The sequence below is a fragment of the Artemia sp. Qi Xiang Cuo genome, chromosome 1 (genome assembly GCF_049724085.1).
Source record: "Artemia sp. Qi Xiang Cuo chromosome 1, ASM4972408v1, whole genome shotgun sequence".
Taxonomy (NCBI): Eukaryota; Metazoa; Arthropoda; class Branchiopoda; order Anostraca; family Artemiidae; genus Artemia; species Artemia sp. Qi Xiang Cuo.
Genome location: NC_142794.1, coordinates 44583993 through 44606944, shown reverse-complemented (window position 1 = coordinate 44606944; position 22952 = coordinate 44583993). Strand labels below are relative to the sequence as shown.

Genomic DNA, 22952 nt, shown 5'->3' with positions numbered 1-22952 from the left:
TTTAAAATCCCAACTAATTTTATTGGCAGGAAAACCTCCTAAGATCAGTTTTTGACTCAGATTTTTATATCTATTTTTAAAATCCTTGTAATTACTGCAAATTTTTGCATACCTAAATAATTGGGAATAATAGGCTGAATAAGTAATATTTGAAAGTATATTAATCTCAAGGAATGGAAAAATAAATTACTTCAAAATCAAAATCATCCGTTTTATTATATATTTTAAAAACTAATTTATTATTATCTGAAATATTAATAGTTAAATCTAACAAATGGTCAGAGTGTCCTGTCCCATAGCTAGGCTCCAGAATTAACTCTTGTGGATAAATATTTTTTGAAATCTCAATAAACTCCGCGCAATTGATTACTAAGAGATCGTCCAGATATCTTTTATTATTTAAAAGGTTATATTTTATATTGCTTGGGGTATTTTTATTTATCATATATTCGTATTCTAATTGACTTAAAAACAAGTCCGCTATAAATTGACTAGCATTCCCACCCATAGGAATGGCGACAATGTGTTTATATAAATTACCATCAAATCTTATAAAAGTATTGAACAGAAAAATTTCCAATAAGTCGCATTTCATATCCAAGCTATAACATCTTGAACTAATAGTACTTCTAAAGAAATTCGTCCATCGGGCTTTTTTATTAAAAGTATCAATTTTCAAAAATCCGATATTAGACAAAAGAAAAGATTTCTTAATGACCATTTTCAATTTTTCGAATACTAAATTAAGAGACAGATTTGTATACAGAGTAGTAAAATGAAATGAATTGACTCTGAAATTTGGGAATTGAAACAATAGCCAAAGAATCTATAACTTGTAATGAATTATTAACACTCCAATTTGGGTTAAAGTTAGAAAATTTTTTAATTCCAGAGCAATATGCTTTAAATTTATTTCTAATTTCTCCTAAAATTAAACATAGGTCAGTGGCCGCAATTCTGGTTGGACACCTCGCTGCCTCAGCAATAAAACGTGGCTTTGGTGGATTTTTATCAAATTTTACCGTCCAATATAAGAAAGGAAACTTTATCATTATCATGTATTTTAATATTGAATTTTTTCAAAATTCTTTCTTCTATATTTTCAATTAAACTCTTCTCATTTGGATGAGCCTTTTCGTATGTATTAGTTGTTTGTAACCCTTTTAATAAAATATCACAGCACAGCTCCTGACAAAGTATGTGCAAATTATTGCTATCTTTATCAACTGGTACAACTACAAATTCATTCTGTATATTAGCAATTGCTTGTTTCATATTTGCATTATAAAATATTGAATTTTTCTCAGAATTATTTGGATTAATTCTATATAGGCTATTTCGTGCACTAGTCAAAATCAAGTTCATCCAATTCTGAAATCTTTCTTTAGTAATTTTCTCCTTGCACCATTTATCAATAAATAAATTTAAATCATTCTTTAATCCCCTAAGAATACCTGCTGGCTTTATGTGGTAGGAAAGACGTAATTTAGCCCCCATTTTCATTATATTTGAAGATAAAGATGCTCTCTTCGTTTTGTTCTCTTCGAAGTTCTCTTCGTTTTGCCGTTCTTTCCATGTTAAACAACAGACCCTTGCATACAAAGACCTGAAATTCCTATTAAACAAAAAAAAAGCACAGAAAAGCTATAGAAACAGCGGCAGATTCAGATCAGACGTATGTAAGAAGTGACTCTGCCTAATAGTAACCAAAACGGAATTTTGATAACAATGGATTCATCCAAAGAATTTGATTTTTAAGCTTGTTCCAAATATATAAAATTTATGAAGTTTAATTTTACCCATCAAAAGCCACAAGCCTGAGAAAATTTGTCTGATATTTTGAAAAAAGGAGGAAAACCCCCCAAAAGTCAAATGATCTTAATGAGAGTCACACCATCAGCTTCAACATATCAGAGAACCCTAATGTAGAGGTTTGAAGCTCTTACCTACAAAAATAGGAAGTTTTGTATTTTTTTTTTTTTTACCAGAAGAAAGATCACGGATGCGTGTTTAATAATTTTTCCCCAGGGGTGATAATATTGAACCAATGGTCCTAGAAGATTTTGAGAGGGCTTGTTCGAACAGAAATCATATATTCTAATGTATTTTTTCACTGAACAAAAGTGACTGAGTTGGAGCAAGATGCGACTTAAAAAAAACAACTAAATTTTTTGGTATCTAAACATTTAAGTATGTCCTATGGTAATTGTGACATATTGGTCACAGTTGCGAAGTAACACTTTTAACTACAGGTGAATGAAGAAATTTCGTATGCAAGAAGATTCATGTTGTCTTGAGTAGTTTTCCTAGTATTACTTGATTAAAATACAGAAAATAATTCAAACAATTACATAATTCCAGAAAACATCCCAATTTGGTATTCGAGATTGTTCTTCCAGAATTATTTCCAAGAAATATAGAATAGGTATGGAATTTTGTTCTCCGATTCTCAGAGAGAAAATTTAATGTTCTACAGGTCTACGGCTTAATTTTGTTCTGGAAACGTTTACTTTCCGAGGTAGGATAGTTTTGTTTTGGCATCATGTACAACATCAGAAGAGAATGTTTTTTTTTGTCCTAGAAAACTACTGAAAATTTTACACATTTTACTGGAACGTTTCTACCCCGTTTCAAATCCCCCTACCTTTAAGTAACAATGGGTTTATTTAAAAAAAAAAAAATATATATACATCATCGATTCCCTGAAGCAATGCTTGTGCGGGAGAAAACCCACCTAATAAATAAAAAAACCAAGAAACCAAAAAAGAAAAAAAAAAGAAAAAAGAAAAAAAAAAGAAATAGAAAAAAAAAAAAAAAAAAAAAAAAAATAATTAGAGCTCAAATTAACGGCCCCCAAAAAACACCAACCTCCAAAAAAAACCCAAAAAAAAAAAAAAAATTATAAACAAATTAAGCTGCAACAAAACCCACCTCAAAAACAGAACTTAAGTGGCGTGGAATAATCCATTCAAAATATACACATCAAAACAATGGTTCTTTAGCGACTTACGAAAGTCCTGCAAACCCCCAACAGTCCTCAAATCCTCTGGCAAACTCTCCCAAACTCACGGAACAACAGGGCGAATTGAAAACCTAGACCTAGACGTGACCATAGCTGGTCTTCGCACCAACTGAGAAGATCGTGTCAAATGATCGTGAATAGTAGACGCAAGACTAAACATTCCTGAAAAACATGATGGTAACTCCGAAGCTAAATATTTAAACATAAATAGAGCATTATAGAATACACATATTCCTGCCAACGGTAGAATTTTATACTCGCGGTAAAGATGCCTCACCGATGCAGATAGGTCAATTTGATTACCATAAAGAACTCTAATTGCCATATTCTGTGTTACGCAGAGCGGATGGAGGTGAGTTACGAATGTTTTCGACCAACCCATACAACAGTAAATGAGATATGGGTGAACCATAGAAAAATACAACATTCTCAGAATTTCACACGGAAAAAGATACCTATTTACCCATAATACCAATATTACGAGACAATTTGCTGTTAACAGATGCAATATGGTCTTTAAAACTAAGGCTTTCATCAATTATAACACCAAGGTATCTAGTACTAGTAGATCTTACAATAGTATGGTGCCCTACTTCTATATTATTAATCCATGGATAATGTCCAGTAATTCTACCATAAATCAAAAAATTCGACTTATTATGATTCAGTTTCAATTTATTTACTCGCATCCACTTTTCAATCGAAGAAATACCTTGTTTCAATATAGTCATCAACTCATTTTCAGTTCTAGCAGCTACGGTGAAATGGGCATCATCAGCAAAACATGGTAGAATTCCCTTAGTACCGTAAGTATCAAGGTCTAAAGAACAAGACACATTACTTGAAGCTCTACAAAGGTCATTAATATAAACCAAAAACAACAAAGGGCCCAAAACGGAACTCTGGGGTACTCCAATCGAAATATATTCAATTTTAGATGTAACTCCATCCATCACGACACACTGAGTCCTTCCACTAAGAAAACTAACTATCACATTTAAAAAATCACCACGTATACCACTACTATATAGCTTTTGAACTAGTATATCATGATCAACAGAGTCAAATGCTTTAGTAATATCCAAAAATATCGAAGCTATCTTCAGACCCTTGTCTAAAGCATCATTAATAAAAGTTGTTAAAAACAAAACTCCATGCTCTGTAGAATGATGACTCCTAAACCCAAACTGACTAGAACTAAAAAATTGTCTTTTTTCGAAAAAACTTACCATCCTACTATGAATCAACTTTTCAAACACTCTAGAAATAAATGGCAGTAAAGAAATCGGTCTATAATCACTAAAACAATTCTTATCCCCTCCTTTAAATATCGGGATAACATTCGCGCACTTTAGACAATCAGGAAATATTCCAGCTTTTAAACAATTATTTATCAGTCCTAAAAAATGTATTCCTGACACTTCACAACATTCCAAAAACGTATCCTTAATCTTACCATACCAAAGCTCAAACTTCAAATTTAAATCGAATTCTTCTTGTAAAAATTTAAAGTCTAACTGTTCTATCCTAAGCTTAAATCTTGAAATAGTATTTGAATCAACTATTAATTTCTTAGGCTTAGGGCGAGCATCACAATTAATATTAATATTCTTAAATATACCCGGAACTAATATAGCCAAACCAAAGTGATCCGAAACATCATTTAACACAACACTCGACGAATCATGGGGAACATTCAAAAATACATTATCAATTAGAGATGAAGATGAATCCGTCACTCTAGTACAAATATTTACAGCAGGATGCATCCCATAACCTAACATTAAATTCAAAAAATTCCGGGCTTTTGAATTAGATGTTAACAATTTCAAATCAATGTTAAAATCTCCACACACAAAACATGGCATGTTCTTACGAGTTAGAAGGTCCATTTGTTGCTCTAATAATTCTAAAAAACAATCTACACTAGCTGAAGGGGGCGGTAACAAACAGCAATAAAAAATGGGTCACCATTCTTATCAACCTCCGTAACAAAACACTCAAAAACCATCTCTTTATTAACAGACAAATCATCCCTAACCTTCACATTCAAATCAGTTCTAATATACAGGGCAAGTCCTCCATGCTGATGGTGGTATCTCCTACCACTTCAGAGCTACAGACCGCTGATTATGAGAAAAAAGAGCTACAAAGGCTTTATTGTTGCTCTGCAACAGAATTATGTTGCTTCCATAACATGAGGCTTTAATTGTTCTTTATTTATAGTACTGCTTTGTTTAGTATTTATAATGTATTGTCGCTGCATTTTCGTATATGGTGGGACAGCTTTTCCCTGCAATTATTTGTTATCATTTTTAAGCTATTACTATCCTACACTGTCTATCTCTAACTTTAGATCGTATGTTAGATAAGCTATTTACCATTTTATTCATTAAATGCACTTTATTCACTTTGATTTTCTTCTGAATTACGTGTATATATGTATATATATTCACAACAAGTATATTTTTTTGCAGCAAATCTAGTCAAGATCTTGTTGGTCTAAATTTAAGTTGTGTCAGTCCACCTTCTTCCAGTTCACCATATACCAACCCACGGGATCGTTATTCACCTTTAGATCAAGCGAGTCCCATCAGTAGGGTTTTAAGTCCTCCTCCGCAGAGCACAGATTCGTCATCTGGAAGTAGATACGGAACTGCTTCATCTGGCGAATTAGGAGATGTATTTTCTGAAGTCGGTGAAATATTACCATCCCTTCCACTCAAGCAATCTCGTCCTCCGTCGGCACCAATTATAAGTCGATCGACAACACCCAGTTTCTCTTCCATCTCTCTTCCGAGACCGCCATCTAGAAGGGGAAATGAGGTTGGTTTTTTCAATATGGTCCCACTATAGAATTATTGTGCATACTTCTGTGCATTTCTAAGTATATATTGAACAAATAGCAAGGTATGAAAAGTAACTGTTCAAAAACAGGAACTGCTTTTTGGTCTCAGTAACAGAAATGAAATTGATCTTGAGAAATACGTCTATTTTCACTAAGGGTCAAGGGCCTTTTTGCTTTTAAGTGTTGCTTTTAATTCCGACAAATAGACAAGTCCCATTTTAATTTGACCTTGGCACTTTATCCTGGGTAATGTGCCTTTCCACCGAACACTATTTAACTACCGATGCCCGGCGTTTGGTATTATAGTTATACCTAAATTTGCATTTCAAATGACCGAATTTGGTAATGTTTCGATGAGTGCTTTTAAAACAAGGTGATAAGGTTAACTCAATTTATAAAACCAGCAGACAGCATTAGTGTGTGAATTCCTTGGGAGGAAGAATAAACTCCCATGAAGATTTGCTGCATTTTGATTTCCAATTTATAGTATTATACTCTTTTGAGTGAAGTACTCTGTTTCCTCCTTTTGTATATCTTGTTTTGTAAAAAAAAAAAAAAAAAAAAAAAAAAAAAAAAAAAAAAAGTATTACAGAATGAAACGTGACTAAAATTTTACTCAGTTTTTTTCTACTGTTGCTGCTAGTTCAATGGATAAGTCCCTTTGTGTTATCTAGTTATTTTAACAAACATGTTTTTTGTTTAAATCTTCAAGTAAAGATGGCTTGCATCAGAATCTTCTAATTTGTAGTGTCTTCCAAATTTATGGAAACGGAAAAGCGGACAATAATGAATTATTGACAAAAGCAAAAACCTCTTAATATCCTGTGAACCAAAAGAGATCTTTGAAAACTGATTGGAGCGTACCTAACATTATGTCTTTTGAATTAGTAAAGCGGATGTCCCTTAAAGTACGAAGTAACGTGACTCATAACTTGTAAGAACTTTCGCTTTCGTGATTCTCGAAAGATAGGTGTGTTTTATAGGAAAAAACTAATAATAAATGTATCCCGTTGAAGCTGCTAAAGTATAAAAGAAATGGCTCACACCGTGTTTTCAACCAGGATACATAGAAGATATATCTCTTTTTTTTCTCAGCCACCACCAATTCATACTGCAGACCTGATACTATGCGAGATAAATCAAACTCAAAATTTAATTCAAAGTCTAAAATCCAAAAATGCATGTGTACATTATTGCTTTTTCTATTGTTCTAGGCGGCTATTCTGTCCCTAATTAGTTCTGAAACTTTTATGTCCTTTCCCATTTTCTGTATTAAAATGGAATTATCTTATCTAAATCCTCATAGATGGTTCATTCCTTTTATTGCCATTGACAAAGCATATCTCTTCTCCTTTAATTTATGGTTACTACTCAAGAAATGCTTTGTGCAGAAAGCTTATATAAATAGTATATCTATAAATTTCGTAATTTCTATTGTCTGGATCACACTCTGATATTTTGGACACTAATGTCTATTTGTTAGATAAGGTTTATTTCATTTGTTTCTTAGGAAATAAGGCTAGTTTTTAAACTAAAAGTCAATAATTAACAGTCAGCTCGTAATTCAAGTTTTTGTGTTGGGGTTTGTGTTTGGAGAGGAACAACTTTGTCTTATAACTTTAATCTTGCCAATAGAGGATTTGATATATAAATATTTATTATTCCACTTTAAAATGCAAGCATAAATCACATATTAAACGATATAAAATCAAATGGAGAGGAATGAGGAACAAGGAATATAGTAGATTTATCATGACTGGGTAATGTAGAGTAACCTTTGGCTTCAACATCGTCGACCAATGTGTTATGGAATAACTATTTTGATTTTATTCCTTCATTATTAATTTTGTTTCAACTCTATCAGTTGTCAACGCTTGGGAAATTTTTAAAACATGTGTCGCAAGATTAATTTTCCTTCAGGAAAAAATGATGACACGCTCCTTAGTTACGGTCTCGAAGCATCCTGATTGTGCTTAAAACCAACTTAATTCACTATTTGCTGACACCCAATTTATGTCGTTATTTTTCAAATTGCACTATATATCTGATGTTTGGAATGAAAGGATAGGGATAGGGCTGGAGATAGGAAATGTAGTAAAATTAGTAAAAAGTGTGCTGGAAGACCAGGAGATTCAGAAATGGCTGTATGAAGTCTTTGTAACAAAGTCCCTTGGAGTTTATCGACAGTGTAAAAAGGACTGGGGATATAATATTGATTTTAAAGCAGGTTTAGATAGTGATGGAAATAAGTGGTATATGTCGAGGAAGGGTAATTTTCTAGCACTTGGAGAAAGAAGGAAATATTTAGGGAGGGTAAGGGTGATGGGTGGTCGACCTCATTCATGCTCTATGTACCAAGGCACTGGCAAGGATCTGCTTCACTTCATGATACTTTGTCCAGAATTGCAGTTTACAAGGAAAACTTTATTTTCCAATGATGTCTGGTAAAATGAGTGGTTTTGTTTCTGTAGTGAAATTGTATCATTATGGGACAGTAAAAATAGCAAAATATATTAAATTGGAAATGATACATAGAGAAATATTTTTCTAAGGGAAGGGAGCAAGTGAGTGCTTGAAATATTTCGAATGTGTGTTATTTGTTTTTTATTTCATTCTGTATATGTTGCTAAAATTTCCATTGATTTGTGAAGAGTATTGATTATTCTAGTATCTTCTTTGTGGCCTTTTTCCTGTGACCTTTTTGTAGATTCTATCTATATTCAAACTAATGCTTTGTTATTTTTCCACAAAACATAAAACCTTACAAAATCTACATTTTTAATTCTAAAATATCAGCAAGTAAACGCTATCATTTTTTAAATTAACATTTTGTAATTTGGTCATGTGTCTTTCTGTGACATTACAACAGAAACTCTTTACTAATTTTCGCGAAATTACATCATTTCGTTGTAATATTATTTATAATCATTGCGTACCCAATCCCCCAACAAAAATTCTCCTTCCTTCAAATGCATTCGAAGCGAATCAAAGGTAGATTAATTTGCTCAGATTCGTACCCCCTCACTTCCTGAAGATGAACATTCTTCACGACGTTTGATAACTCAAATACATAATGCGTATCGCATTATCCTCAAATACATATCATAAACCAACAATATACACTTAGAGGAAGCATATAAGCCCTCCCGCTGGAATATGAAATTGCTCCCCGATTTATGCCTACGAGTCACTCCTTGGTAGAGGAAAATCCTCAAACTGTGGAACTCAAGCCTGCAATCGCTAGACCGTGAAGCTCAACGCTCAAGAAATTCACTGGATAAAGTCTTCTTGGCTGTAAGCACCTGCTGAACAAATCTCAAGTGGATTGGGGTACTTTCTTGTTCAAAGGAGGCGGGACTTCGAAGGGCGGACAATACTTAAAATATATCTCATTCGTCCCCTTGGGCCAAAATATTTGCACCATAAGGTTCGACCGGCTCCTATTACCTACGTACAATGAGAAAGGGGGGTACACCTCTGAAAACATCAGTCTCTTGTCCCATTTGCCCTTTGTGCTTGCTTTATAAAACTCAATTTGCATTTAGTAAAAATAATAATCTGTCTTTTTTTCTTCTAAAAATTTGACCATTGTTTTTTTTCTTCAGGAGGGAGTGGCATAGGCATATTTTGTGCCTCTGGTAATACGGATTGAAAGTCCTTTCGTGATTCTGCTTCAAATAAGGTACAACTTGTCTATCTTTCCGCTGCAAAGCTGATAAAACTTAAAAAAAACTTTTTCGTATGCTGACCATTGGTCAAAAAGCCTTTATTTACGCTATAAAGTTGGCGAGAAAAAGATCGTTTCCGGGGCCATTGGTTAACTTTGCATCGCAAATCTGATAGAAAAATCCATGCGTGATTCCACTTCAAACAATGTGCAACATGCCTTCTTTCTTTGTTAATGCTGGTGGTGGAAGGGGCAAGGTGTTGGAGTCGTCGTGGGCCTGCTTTATGCTTCCAATATTACATATTGAAAATCTCTTAGGCTTTGAAGGGGGTTCCGCTCTACGGGCTCACTTTGCTAAATGTATGTGTTAAAACGTTGCTTGTCCAAGCCGTATTTAGAGTGAAATATAATTATTTTTTCTAATTGATTATAGCTATCTAACCGAAGTCACACAATGAGTCCTAGTCCAGTTTCTAGTTCTCCATTAACCTCCCTGAAAATGGAAACGAGTTTAAGCAGTATAACGGAAAAAGTAGTCCCGCCGCCTGTGGGATTATCTCGGGGTCCATCGCCGCTAACCCTCGGAATGGCAGATACAGTACCACTAGCTGTTGCCTTTCAGGAAATGATTCATACCAAGTTTAAGGGAACAGATGAGTCAAAGTAAGTTTTTTGTTTAGCAGTTTTCAACTATTCTAGTCGAAATTACCACATAGGTTAGGTTTAATGGAACACAAAATTATTGTTCAGGTCTCGCCTGTGCTTTTTGATTTTCGCTCCTATGCTTTGTATGCAAGGTTCTGTGAAATCTTGCCTCATATTTACTGTCTGAGGGTTTCTCCGTTAGAAATTATTTACCGATAATTCTGCGAATTGACAAACGTCTCCTGGTAAGTAATTAACTAAAAAAAAAAGTTTTTTTTAACTGAAAGTAAGGAGCGACATTAAAACTTAAAACGAAAAGAAATTATTCCGTATATGAAAGGGGTTGTCCCATCCTCAACGTCTCGCTATTTACGCTAAATTTTGACTCTGTCTTACAACATTATTCTTTAAAACAAAAAGAAACTTTAGCGTAAAGAGCGAGGCGTTGAGGAGGGGACAGCCCCTTTCATATACGGAATAATTTCTGTTCGTTTCAAGTTTTAATGTCGCTCCTTACTTTCAGTTAAAAAAAACTTGTTTTTCTTTAGTTAATTTCGGAACGTTTTTGATTTAATGCAGCTTTGATTTTGGCTCACCGTATATGAATAATTAAAGCGAAATTCGCATATTAATTTTCCTATAAAAAAACTTAGCGTAAAGAGCGAGGCATTGACTAGGGGGCGAACCCTCTCATACACCTAATAATTTCTGTTCGTTTTAAGTTTTAATATTGCTCCTAATTTTCAGTTGAAAAAAACTTGTTTCTTTATTTAATTTCTGATCGTTTTTAAATAATGATGGGAAATCTGGCGCCCCTTCATGGAAATATTCCTTCCCCCAAGGAAATATCATCCATGGAAAGATCCTTCTCCGTAACCCCTACTCTGACCCCGAACCCCCCCCCCCCACTAGAAAAAAATTCCTCCTGAAAACATCTGTATACTTCCCAATAACCAATACTATATGTAAAGACTGGGCAAAGTTTATAACTTGCAACCCTTCCCCTGGGAACTGTGGGGGATTAAGTCATCCTCAAAGACAGATTTATTAGATTTTTGACCATGCGGAACAAAATGCCTATCACAAAATTTTGATAGGGTGACTTTGGGAAAAAATGAGCGTGGAAGGAGGCCCTGTGGCCCTCCAATTTTCTTAGTCACTTAAAAAGGGTACTAAAACTTATAATTTCGTTTCGAATGAGCCCTCTCACTACTGGATCGATACGATTACCCCTGAAAAAAAAAAAAAAAAAAAAACACGCATCCGTGATCTTTCTTATGGCAAAAAATACAAAATTTCACATTTTTGCAGATAGGAGCTTGAAACTTCTATGGTAGTGTTCTCTGATGCACTGATTCTGACGGTGTGATTTTTATTAGAGTTTTATGACTTTTAGGGGTTATTTCCCCTTTTTTTCGAAAAACTTTTGATGGGTAAGACTAAACTTGATGAAACTTATATATTTGAAAATCAGCATAAAAATCTGATTCTTCTGATGTATCTATTGGTATCAAAATCCGTTTTTTATAGTTTCAGTTACTACTGAGCCTTACTTACAGTTCGTTACCACGAACTGTTTAATAATTTGCCAAATAATCGGCTTTTGTCCGATTTCGTAATAATAATAATTCTGCACTTTGCGCTTGGATCGTTTTTGCTCTGAGTTAGTACTTTCTTAGTTTTTTACCAAGTTTCTAAGGGCCACTTCGTTTTACCCTCTAATCATACAGATTTAACATACTTGCATGATTCCTGTACAGACTTTTTAGCTTTCTGCTAAAAAGTTGATTGTGGAGAGGAAGTGTGTGCATTATTTTCTAAAGCGTTTCTGTCGGAGGCAGTTGGCCAGACGGGGTAGGAGACAGAACGCTCCCATTATTTACTAAAGGGAGTCGGAAGAGGAATGTATGCACTGTTGACCAAAAAAGGGGAGGAGGGGAGAGATCGTACTACACTATTGCCAAAAGGGCTACCGAGTGACGATGCGTCAAAATAGGCACAAGATACAAGGTAGGGGCTACTGGAGGGCGCACGAGCCTAAAGAATTCACTTCAATGCTTAGAAGATTCTAGTTTAAGTAAGGTCAAACATGTCCATCTTTCTTTTTAAATGCGTTTATTAAATATTTGTTTGCTATTGCCTATTTGTGTGATTCCGGCCCACATCCCTGCGGCTGCCCTTGTCATGCTTCCCCCAAAGGTGCATTTTCTTAATGTTTTTTGATCGTCGTGATTGAATGGCTGTGTTGATGCTATACCACGAGCGCTGCAACCGCTAACAAGGGCACTTTTGATGTTGAAAAGGGGTTGAGGGCTACCTGCTTTACGGTTTTAGCTCTTAACAAGGTTACTAGAAGCCCGAACTTTCGATCAAATGAGCCCTTTTCTATCTTTCTATGACTATACATTCTATGAGATGAGCTACAGAGAAGAAATATTGCCATGAGGCACTTCAGCATTGACTATGATCAACAAGCTCAGACACTCTTAAATGCTAAATTTAGTGGAAATCTAACACCATTTGAGAAATTTGTGTATAGATCGTTTAGATTTATTATAGTTTTGATTTAATCTTTTATCCAAACCAAAGGCTGTCAGGCACAGAGTTTTGGCACTGATGACCAAGGATGCTGGGGATGGAGCAACAGGCGCACTTGATTAAAAGGGCGCTGTAGGCAGAGCAGCAGGTATTGATGACCAAAGGAGATTGGAGCAGCAGTTTACGTAGTGTTGACCAAAGGGGGTAGGAAACGGAGAATATACCCTAGACTTTATTCCTCCTCTGCCTCCAGAGGCACCTAGGGTATCGACAAGGATTCTTCAGTCTTGACAGTATCTATATCTTCCTGCTCGGGTTACAGAAATCTGCTAAGAGAGTGGAGATCTGACTGGTCTGTGCGGGATAGTGTGTGTTTGGGGCGATCCCTTCTTCTCTATCGTGAAGGCTACCGCTGGAAGGTTTCCTTGGGGGTTCCATGGTCCCTCATTCTCAGTACATGGCCTGGATATTACCAAAGAGAATTGGAGAAGGAGCGTATGCATTTATGAACTAAGGGTCCCCAAATTATCATAAGTGAAAAGGAATACAACAGTTTTTTTTTATCATTTCCAAATTCCCAGTGCCGTGTACATTTAAATACCTGATTTGTCGCTAATCTTTCACATCGCTCCATCACGGAGGTTTTAAATGACGATTGAACTTTCTTTTGAATGAGTTGACTGAGAACTTTTAGGGATAACACCCCCAGGAAGATCATCCAAAATCGAAGTGCAACGCTAAATGAAGCAGTTATCAAGTACTCTGTTCTCAGCGTGTCAACAGTATGATAATTGGACCGAGCTGTGTGCCTTCGTATCTCTCTTATTCTTTGGGCAATGGGGGCATAATACGAGAAAGCTCTAGAGAAGGAGGTGAGTTTATGTACTTGTAGAAACCATTCTTCGACGGTTTATTAATCTTTTTCACTAATAGACTGGATAGAGTCATGGAGAACAACTGAACCTGCCCAATTTGCCCTATTCTGAATATTCTGAAGTGTGCCTAGCAACGTGTTTTTGGAGCACCAGCATACAGCGGGCATACATACTCGGCGATGCAAGACTTGTAAAGTGGGGCGTTCTGTCCGAGTGGTGAAAGGTTTTTGCTGCGAAGAGTGACCCCTTTCTAGATTTCTTGCACAGGATGTTTCAACTCGATCGAGGTGGTGTTTCCTATGGATATCTGTAGAAAAGTGGATTTCGAGGAGATGTAGCTCGTCGACTCTTTATAGCTTCATTCATGTAGATGAAGTTGGGGTGTATGCGTGGAATTTTTAATTGGAAGATGAGTATCTCCTTTGTTTTCGATGCATTGAATTTGAACATCTATGCATCGAACAACTTTTCAGCTTCCAAAAGATCAGTTTGTAGAGGCAGCGCGGCTTGCACTGGGTCATCATGCTTTGGGAAGGCTACGCGTGTCCTGGTGTCGTCAGCAAAGTGAGTGTAGAGGGCTTGCAAGGTTGTCTTTCATGTTATTTATGTAGAGAATGAAAAGATTAGGTCTCAAGTTACTACCCTGGGGAACGCCTACCTTTGTTAGATTTTCACACAAGCTGAACCCATCAAGAACAACCTATGGCGAACGATCGGAATGAAAGCTCTCATTCATTCATCATACGTCCTCATACACCATACGGGTTAAGTTTCTTTAGTTGGCCATGATGCCATACTCTGTCAAAAGCTTTGGTGATGTCGAATGATAGTAGCGTGATGTCATGTTCTTCCGCTTACAGTTCTTTCCACTCCTTTTGTTGGACCACTAGGCAGTCGAGCATTGAGCATTTCGGTGGAATCCGTATTTGCAGTCGCCTAAAAGGTCATTTGACTCCAGGTACTGATAAAGTGTATGATTGGAAACGTTTTTGTAAACTTTCTCAGTGCGGGAGAGAAGGCTAATAGGCCTTATATAGACCCTCGCTCATTGGATCGCAATCTGGTTTAGGTATAGAAATCACATGGCCAGATTTCCATTTATGTGACTAGGTGCCGTAGGAAAAACACAGCTGGAAAAGTGATGACAAACGTCCAGCTAATTTGATACTACAGAACTTCAAGAAAGCATTTGGTATGCTGTCAGGGCCCATGGATTTGGTCACATCAAGATGCCTCACCACGCGAAGGGCTTTAGTCGTGGAATGGTCTACACGATCAATTGCAGTATTGGTTCGATCAGGGAAATTAAGAACTTCTTTACTGTTATTGTTCAGATTAGAGAACTCACCAAACGATATAGCAAGAGCTTCGGTCTTCGCCTGTGGAACTTGCACGATAGTCTCGTCGTTAATTTTTAGAGAAGGAACCAAAGTTCCCTTAGATGACGGTAAAACCTCTTTGACAATTCTCCTGTAGCTCTTAGCAGAAGCATTTGGAAGCTTGGTACTGAACCGGGAATTGCCGAATTGTGAAAACTGCGTCTTTACGTGCTTTTAAAAAAATCAAGATTGTTTTTTTTTTTCACTCTATGAGAGTATCCATCGCTTGTGTGCCTTTTGTTTTGCTTGGATAGCCTTTTTCAAGTGGATGTTGAACCAAGGTTTGTCCTTGCTGGACATTTGTATCCACTTCGATGGTATATAAATTGTGATTCAACTTTGGCCCGCTGGTACTTTTATGCAGCAAGCACTTATTGGACCCTTCAAGGAGGAATGTTCTGCATTGCTGAGAAGCAAGTGCTTTTTTTAAGCTGTCCTAATCTCCTCTTTTGTATTGCCAGATTTGTCACTCGTGCTTTATTGGGGGAGGAATATGAAGATTTCCAAACGCTATTACGACAGCGTGGGCACATCTGAAAGTATGAACGTTAACCTTGAAGGATCTGGGTGATCTGTAAGGAAGAATTCAAAATGACATGATTCGTTTGGGCCGTGGTCTGCATCAAATTCAACAAGTTGTTCAAGCCCTTATCATAGGCAGCGCGCCAGTGCTGCCTAAGTAAAGAACGATGTGGGCACAATGTTTTTTTTTTGTTGTTTTTTTTTCATACCCGCGCACTTCGTATCGAAGGAGTTGTCGTAAAAACTTCGAAAAGGGCTCATTCGATTGGAAATTGGAGTGGATAGTGACGTTTTTAATAGTCGAAAGTGATTGGAGGGCAACTAGCCCCCCCCCCACGCCCATCCTTCCCCAAACACCTCCAATCATAATTTTGAGATAGCCATTTTGTTTAGCGTAGTTGATTTCCACATAGAAAATATCTTTTTGAGGAGGACACTCCCCCACAACCCTCGGGGCAAGGGTTTTAAGTTATGCCCTGAGGGCATATAAGATCAATGTTGACACACTGTACAGTTTATTATTTTTTTTCTTTAAAGCCTGGCACTTCATATAGAAGGGGTCGTCGTAGAGACTTCAAAAGGGGTTCATTCAATTGGAAATCGAGAGTCCTAGTGCCCTTTTTAATAGTCGAAAGTGATTAGAGGGCAACTAGTCCCCCCCCACGCCCATCGTTCCCCCAAACACATCCAATTAACATTGTGAGATAGCCATTTTGTTCCGCGTATTTGATTTCAAGAGCGAAAATGTGTTTTTGAGGAGGAGACTCCCCCACAACCCTCAGAGCAAGGGTTTTGAGTTATGCTCTGGGGCCATATAAGGTTTTTTATAGAAGGCGTTGTCGTAAAAACTTCAAAAAAGGCTCATTCGATTGAAATTCAAAAGGCTAGTGCAATATTCAGCGGTCGAAAGTGATTGGAGGCCAAATTGCCCCCCCCACGCCCATCGTTTCCCCAAACACATCCAATCAAAACTGTGAGACTGTCATTTGGTTCGGTGTAGTTGATTTGTAGATAGAAAATTGGTTTTTGCGAAGGACACTCCCCAACAACCCTCAGGGCAAGGGTTTTAAGTTATGCCCTGGGGGCATGTAAGGCTTTTATAGAAGGCGTTGTCGTAGAAACTTCAAAGCAGGCTCACTCGATTGGAAATTCAAAGGGCTAGTGCCCTTTTTAATAGTCGAAAGCTATTGGAGGGCAAATAGCCCCCCCCATGCCCCTCATTCCCCCAAACACGTCCCATAAAATATTGAGGTAGGCATTTTGTCAGCGTATCGGATTTACAGATAGCAAATATCTTTTTGAGGAGCAAACTCCCCCTCAACCCTCGGGGCAAGGGTTTTAAGTTATGCCCTGGGGGCATATAAGGTTTTTATAGAAGGCTTTGTCGTGAAAACTTCAAAATTAGCTCATTCGATTGGAAATTCAAAGGGCTATTGCCCTTTTTAATAGTCGAAAGTGATTGGAGGGCAACTAGCCCACCCTCCACGCCTATCATTCCCCCAAACACATCCAATCAAAATTTTAAGATATGCATTTTGTCAATGTTGCTGATTTCCAGATAGAAAATATCTTTTTGAGGAGGACACTCCCCCACAACCCTCGGGGCAAGGGTTTTAAGTTCTGCCCTGGGGCCATATAAGGTTTATATAGAAGGTGTTTTCGTAGAAACTTAAAAACTGGCTCATTCGTTTGGAAATTCAATGGGCTAGTGCCCTTTTTAATAGTCGAAAGTGATTGGAGGGCACCCAGACCCCCCCACACCCATCATTAACCCAAACACATCCAATTAAAATTGTGAGATTGGTATTTTGTTCAGCGTAGTTGATTTCCAGATAGAAAATGCGTTTTTAAGGAGGACTCTCCCTCACAACCCTCAGGGCAAGGGTTTTAAGTTATGCCATGGGGGCATATGAGGTTTTTATAGAAGGCGTTGTCGTAGAAACTTCAAAACAGGCTCATTCGATTTGGAATTCAAAGGTCTAGTGCCCTTTTTAATAGTTGAAAGTGATTGGAGGGGAACTAGCTCCTCCCCCACGCCCATCATTCCCCCAAACACATCCAATCAGAATTTTTAGATAGCCATTTTGTTCAGCGTAGGCTAGTTGATTTCCAGATAGAAAATATGTTTTTTGGAGGACACTCCCCAACAACCCTCAGGGCAAGGGTTGTAAGTTATGTCCTGGGGAATATAAAGTTTTTATCGAAGGCGTTGTCATAGAAACTTCAAAAGGGGCTCATTTGATTGGAAATTTAAAGGGCTAGTGCCCTTTTTAATAGTCGAAAGTGATTGGAGGGCAACTAGTCCCCCCCACGTCCATCATTCACCCAAGCACATCCAATCAAAATTTTGAGATAGCCATTTTGTTTAGCGTAGGCTAGTTTATTTCCAGACAGTAAATATGTTTTTTGAAGGACACTCCCCCACAACCATCAGGGCTTGGGTTTTAAGCTATTTCCTGGGGGCCAATAAGGTTTTTATAGAAGGTGTTGTCGTAGAAAGTTCAAAAAAGGCTAATTCGATTGGAAATTCAAAGGGCTAGTGCCCTTTTTAATAGTCGAAAGTGATTGGAGGGCAACTAACCCTACCCACGCCCATCCTTCCCTCAAACACATCCAATCAAAATTTTGAGATAGCTATTGGGTCAGCGTAGTTGATTTCCTGATAGAAAATATTTTGTTAAGGAGGACGGTCCCCCACAACCCTAAGGTTAAGGGTTTTAAGTTATGCCCAGGGGGCATATAATGTTTTTATAGAAGGCGTTGTTGTGGAAATTTCAAAAACAGCGCATTCGATTTGAAATTCAAAGGGCTAGTGCCCTTTTTAATAGTCGAAAGCGATTGGAAGGCAACTAGCCCACCCCCCACGCCTATCATTTCCCCAAACACATCCAATAAAAATTTTGAGATAGGCATTTTGTCAATGTTGCTGATTTTGAGATTGAAAATATCTTTTTAAGAAGGAGACTCCCCACACCCCGCGGGGCAAGGGTTTTAAGGTCTGCCCTGGGGCAATCTAAGGTTTTTATCTAAGTTGTTGTCGTAGAGACTTCAAAACAGGCTCTTTCGATTGAAAATTCAAAGGGCTAGTGCCCTTTATAATAGTCGAAAGTGATTGGAGGGCAACCAGCCCCCCCCCCACACCCATCATTAACCCAAACACATCCAATTAAAATTGTGAGATTGGTATTTTGTTCAGCGTAGTTGATTTCCAGATAGAAAATGCGTTTTTAAGGAGGACTCTCCCTCACAACCCTCAGGGCAAGGGTTTTAAGTTATGCCATGGGGGCATATGAGGTTTTTATAGAAGGTGTTGTCGTAGAAACTTCAAAACAGGCTCATTCGATTTTGAATTCAAAGGTCTAGTGCCCTTTTTAATAGTTGAAAGTGATTGGAGGGGAACTAGCTCCTCCCCCACGCCCATCATTCCACCACACACATCCAACCAGAATTTTGAGATAGCCATTTTGTTCAGCGTAGGCTAGTTGATTTCCAGATAGAAAATATTTTTTTAGGGGGACACTCCCCAACAACCCTCAGGGCAAGGGTTTTAAGTTATATCCTGGGGTATATAATGTTTTTATCTAAGGCGTTGTCATAAAAACTTCCAAAGGGACTCATATGATTGGAAATTTAAAGAGCTAGTGCCCTTTTTAATAGTCGAAAGTGGTTGGAGGGTAACTAGCCCCCCCCCCAACGTCCATCATTCACCCAAGCACATCCAATCAAAATTTTGAGATAGCCATTTTGTTTAGCGTAGGCTAGTTTATTTCCAGACAGTAAATATGTTTTTTGAAGGACACTCCCCCACAACCATCAGGGCAAGGGTTTTAAGTTATTTCCTGGGGGCATATAATTTTTTTATAGATGGTGTTGTAGTAGAAATTTCAAAAAAGGCTAATGCGATTGGAAATTGAAAGGGCTAATGCCCTTTATAATAGTCAAAAGGGATTGGAGTGCAACTAACCCTACCCACGCCCATCCTTCCCTCAAACACAACCAATCAAAATTTTGAGATAGCTATTGGGTCAGTGTAGATGATTTCCAGATAGAAAATATGTTTTTGAGGAGGACGCTCCCCCACAACCCTCAGGGGAAGGGTTTGAAGTTATGCCCAGGGGGCATATAATGTTTTTATAGAAGGCGTTGTTGTGGAAACTTCAAAAACAGCTCATTCGATTGGAAATTCAAAGGGCTAGTGCCCTTTTTAATAGTCAAAAATTATTGGGGGGCAACTCGCCCCACACCCCCATGCCCGAAGGTTCCCCAAATACATCCAATCAAATTTTTGTGATATCCAATTTGTTAAGGGTTGTTGATTTCCATAGATAAAATATGTTTTTGAGGAGGATACTCACCCACAGCCCTCAGGGCAAGGGTTTTAAGTTATGCCCTAGGGGCATATAAGGTTTTATAGAAGGCGTTGTCATAGAAACTTCAGAAAAGGGCTCATTCGATTTGAAATTCAAAGGGCTAGTGCCCTTTTTAATAATCGAAAGTGATTAATTATATTTTCTGTTGTTGTTGTTGTTTAGACCAGGGCACTTCGTATCGAAGGAGTTGTCGTGGGAACTTTGAAAGGGGCTCATTCGATTGAAAATTGAAAGGGCTTGTGCTCTTTTTAATAGTCGAAAGTGATTGGAGGGCAACTAATTCCTCTTCCACTCCTACCCTCCCATTTGCCTATTATGTTTAAAAACTAAATGTTGCCTTAAGATTAAATCAAAATGCACTGTGATAATACTAATTCCCAATAAGGCATGTCAGCAGTATCCCAAGAACGACATAGGGTATTATGTTCAAACTTTCGAGGCTACTTCTGCTCTTAAAATTTAACCAAATCAAAATAGTGTAAGTGTATCCAAGCTATCAAAGATAGTAAACAGATTTTTTTGCGAATGGTATCAAGTTTTTCATTTCGGGTCAACTAGAGGAGGTATGAAACTAAGTTAAGCAATACTATTTGTGTCCAGATTTTTAAATGGTTGTATGTTGTTAAAAATTGCTGAAAATTTTTCTCCAGCATACAAATAGCAGGCCAAATTATAAGGTCTTAAAAAATGAAAAGGTTTAAAGTGTTATTTTATTTTTCCCTGAAAAGACTATGTCAATATAAAACGAACAGAAATTAATTTAAAAAAACTTTTTCCACAAAATAAGTTTTTCAAAGAAAAGTAAAGAACTCCATTAAACAAAAAATGAGCCAAAGTAAAGTCAAATAATCTACCAAGCTCGAAACTACCACAAATCAGCATCGATAAATAAATGAAACCCAGAACGAACAGAAATTACAATAATTAACCGAGTCAAACTCAAAACGAGCAGAAATTAACATAAGTTTGGCATAAAACTCCTGTTCCTTCCCAAGGCCAGAATAAAATTTGCACTTTATTGAAACAATACAGATGAATCTGCATTGTCAGTTTAATATACATATACTGATATTTAGTAATTAAAATGTTAAAATTATTTGATTTATTAAAGGTATAAAACCAAAAACATTTATATTTTTTTCAGTAAAGTGCAAATTTTGTTCTGGCCTTGTGAAGGCATAGGGGTTTTGCATGCACCCGACTTATGTTATTTCTGCTCGGTTTGACTTGGACTCGGTTATTTATTGTAATTTCTGTTCGTTTTTGGGTTGATTTATATATAGATGCTGATTTTTGGTAGTTTCAAGCTTTGTAGATTATTTTATTTTATTTTTGCTCATTTTTTGTTTAATGGTGTTCTTTACTTTTCCTTGAAAAACTTATGTTGTGGAAAAAGTTTTTTTAATTAATGAAAGAGAAAGATCATACAGGTCTGACCCCTCATTATCAGTATTTTTGCTAAGGAGGCATACGCTATGATGAATGTGGACGTCTCCATGGAGGATAATGGCAGATTTAGCATATATGTCCCGAATATAATCAAGTGAGGTTTCGATGTAACTAGTACTCTGGCAGGTTGGAGGGTTATATACAGTCCCCAAAATCACATACTTATTTGGAAGGGTTACGCTAACCCACAGAGCTTCTTCGCCTGCTGATTTTGGGAGATTCGTACATGAGTACGGTATATGGTTCTGTATGTAAACGGGAACACCTCCTCCTCCATGTTTTGCACTGTCGTTGCATACTCGGTCCTGCCTGAAGAGCGTGTACCCCTGTATGGCAACCTCGCTGCTCACTACCTCATGGTTGAAATTGGTCTCAGTACTGCAAATAAAAGACGGTTTGACAGAGTTCACAAAATACAGGAACTGGTCAAATTTAGTTCTGAGATTTCGTACATTACTGTGTGCTATGTAAACGTGTCCATTTAGATTGTCCGTGGGCGTGCTAAAGGTCATCGACGGGAGGTCAGTTTGATCCGAAGCTTATTTTGATGAATTTTAACCAGATAGAAGACGTGTTGTGGGAGCACATGCAGAAGGGCTTGTCTCTGGGCCCTTTAATCATACAGATTAAAAATATTTTTGTAACTGTGATTTCAACAATCAGTAACTTTTCAAACTTTCTATTCAAATTTATCTATGAAGACTATGCTTTAGATGTCCCATTTGTGTTATTTCAACTCATAACCTAGGGTTTGTCCTTATCTTGTTGCCCTTGGAGGCACATTTTCCAGGCCTCTTAACTGTTTTGATTAAAATGGCCCCTTGAAATTTTGGCTTCGAGACCAACCTGGAAGGCATGGTGACCGGGGGCACATAGGACGCAGAAGGAATAGCATGTTGCCTCCCCTTTGGTTCTTAAAGGGCAAGAAAAGTAAGAAAGTGTGATCAAATGAACACTCTCCAACTTCCTATGACCTTTTGTTGTATATGACAACCCTGGGAACAAAATTACGTGAGAGACACGTGTCTCTTTAATAAGTCAACACATATGGAATTTGATTATGAGGTTATTTATAACTTATCCGAAGATAAATAAATTTGTCATTAAAAGATAGTGCACTGTTTATTTATTTAATTTTTTCTTTTCCAAATCTTTTTCCAATCCACTAGAGTAGGGATTACCCGTTTTTGAAAGTACTTTGCATTGTGTTAAGCTTGTGTAACAGTCTCAACTTGTGTTTACTGAAAGTTAAGACACTTTTTAGAGTATACGGTAGTGCTGAGAGTCCGTTACATTGTGAACGCTCTGGAAATGATTGTTGGTGTACATCGTTGTGAACTTACCTTACGTATAGAAATTTATGAAAAAAATGCGCAAAAAAAACAATTTAAAGCTTGATATTCAACGAAACTTATAGGACTCCTCGTTGAAAAAAGCCTTTTAAACGCATATCCCTTTCAATGAGTCTTGTTTGGGCTAAAGTTATCATTGGAAAAGCAATAAATCATAGGAAAATGTGAATGAAAAGATTAAGCTAAAATGAATATCTCGTACTCTGGATTCTATTGAAGCAGTGGCATTCAGTAAAAGATTTGAATGAGAGATAAAAGCTTTGTAAAATTAGAAATGTTTTTCCA

At 37.1% G+C, this 22952-nt stretch overlaps 1 protein-coding gene across 6 annotated transcripts in view; it reads left to right on the top strand.

Moving 5' to 3' along the window:
* Positions 1-22952, top strand: part of LOC148956364 (F-BAR domain only protein 2) — a 175450-nt gene that overhangs the window by 102745 nt on the left and 49753 nt on the right. For all 6 annotated transcript variants that reach the window (XM_089107025.1, XM_089106966.1, XM_089107181.1 and 3 more), the window contains 2 exons: positions 5500-5848; positions 9971-10200. In XM_089107025.1, the coding sequence (XP_088963151.1) occupies positions 5500-5848; positions 9971-10200 (579 nt within the window). The remainder of the gene's footprint in view (positions 1-5499; positions 5849-9970; positions 10201-22952) is intronic.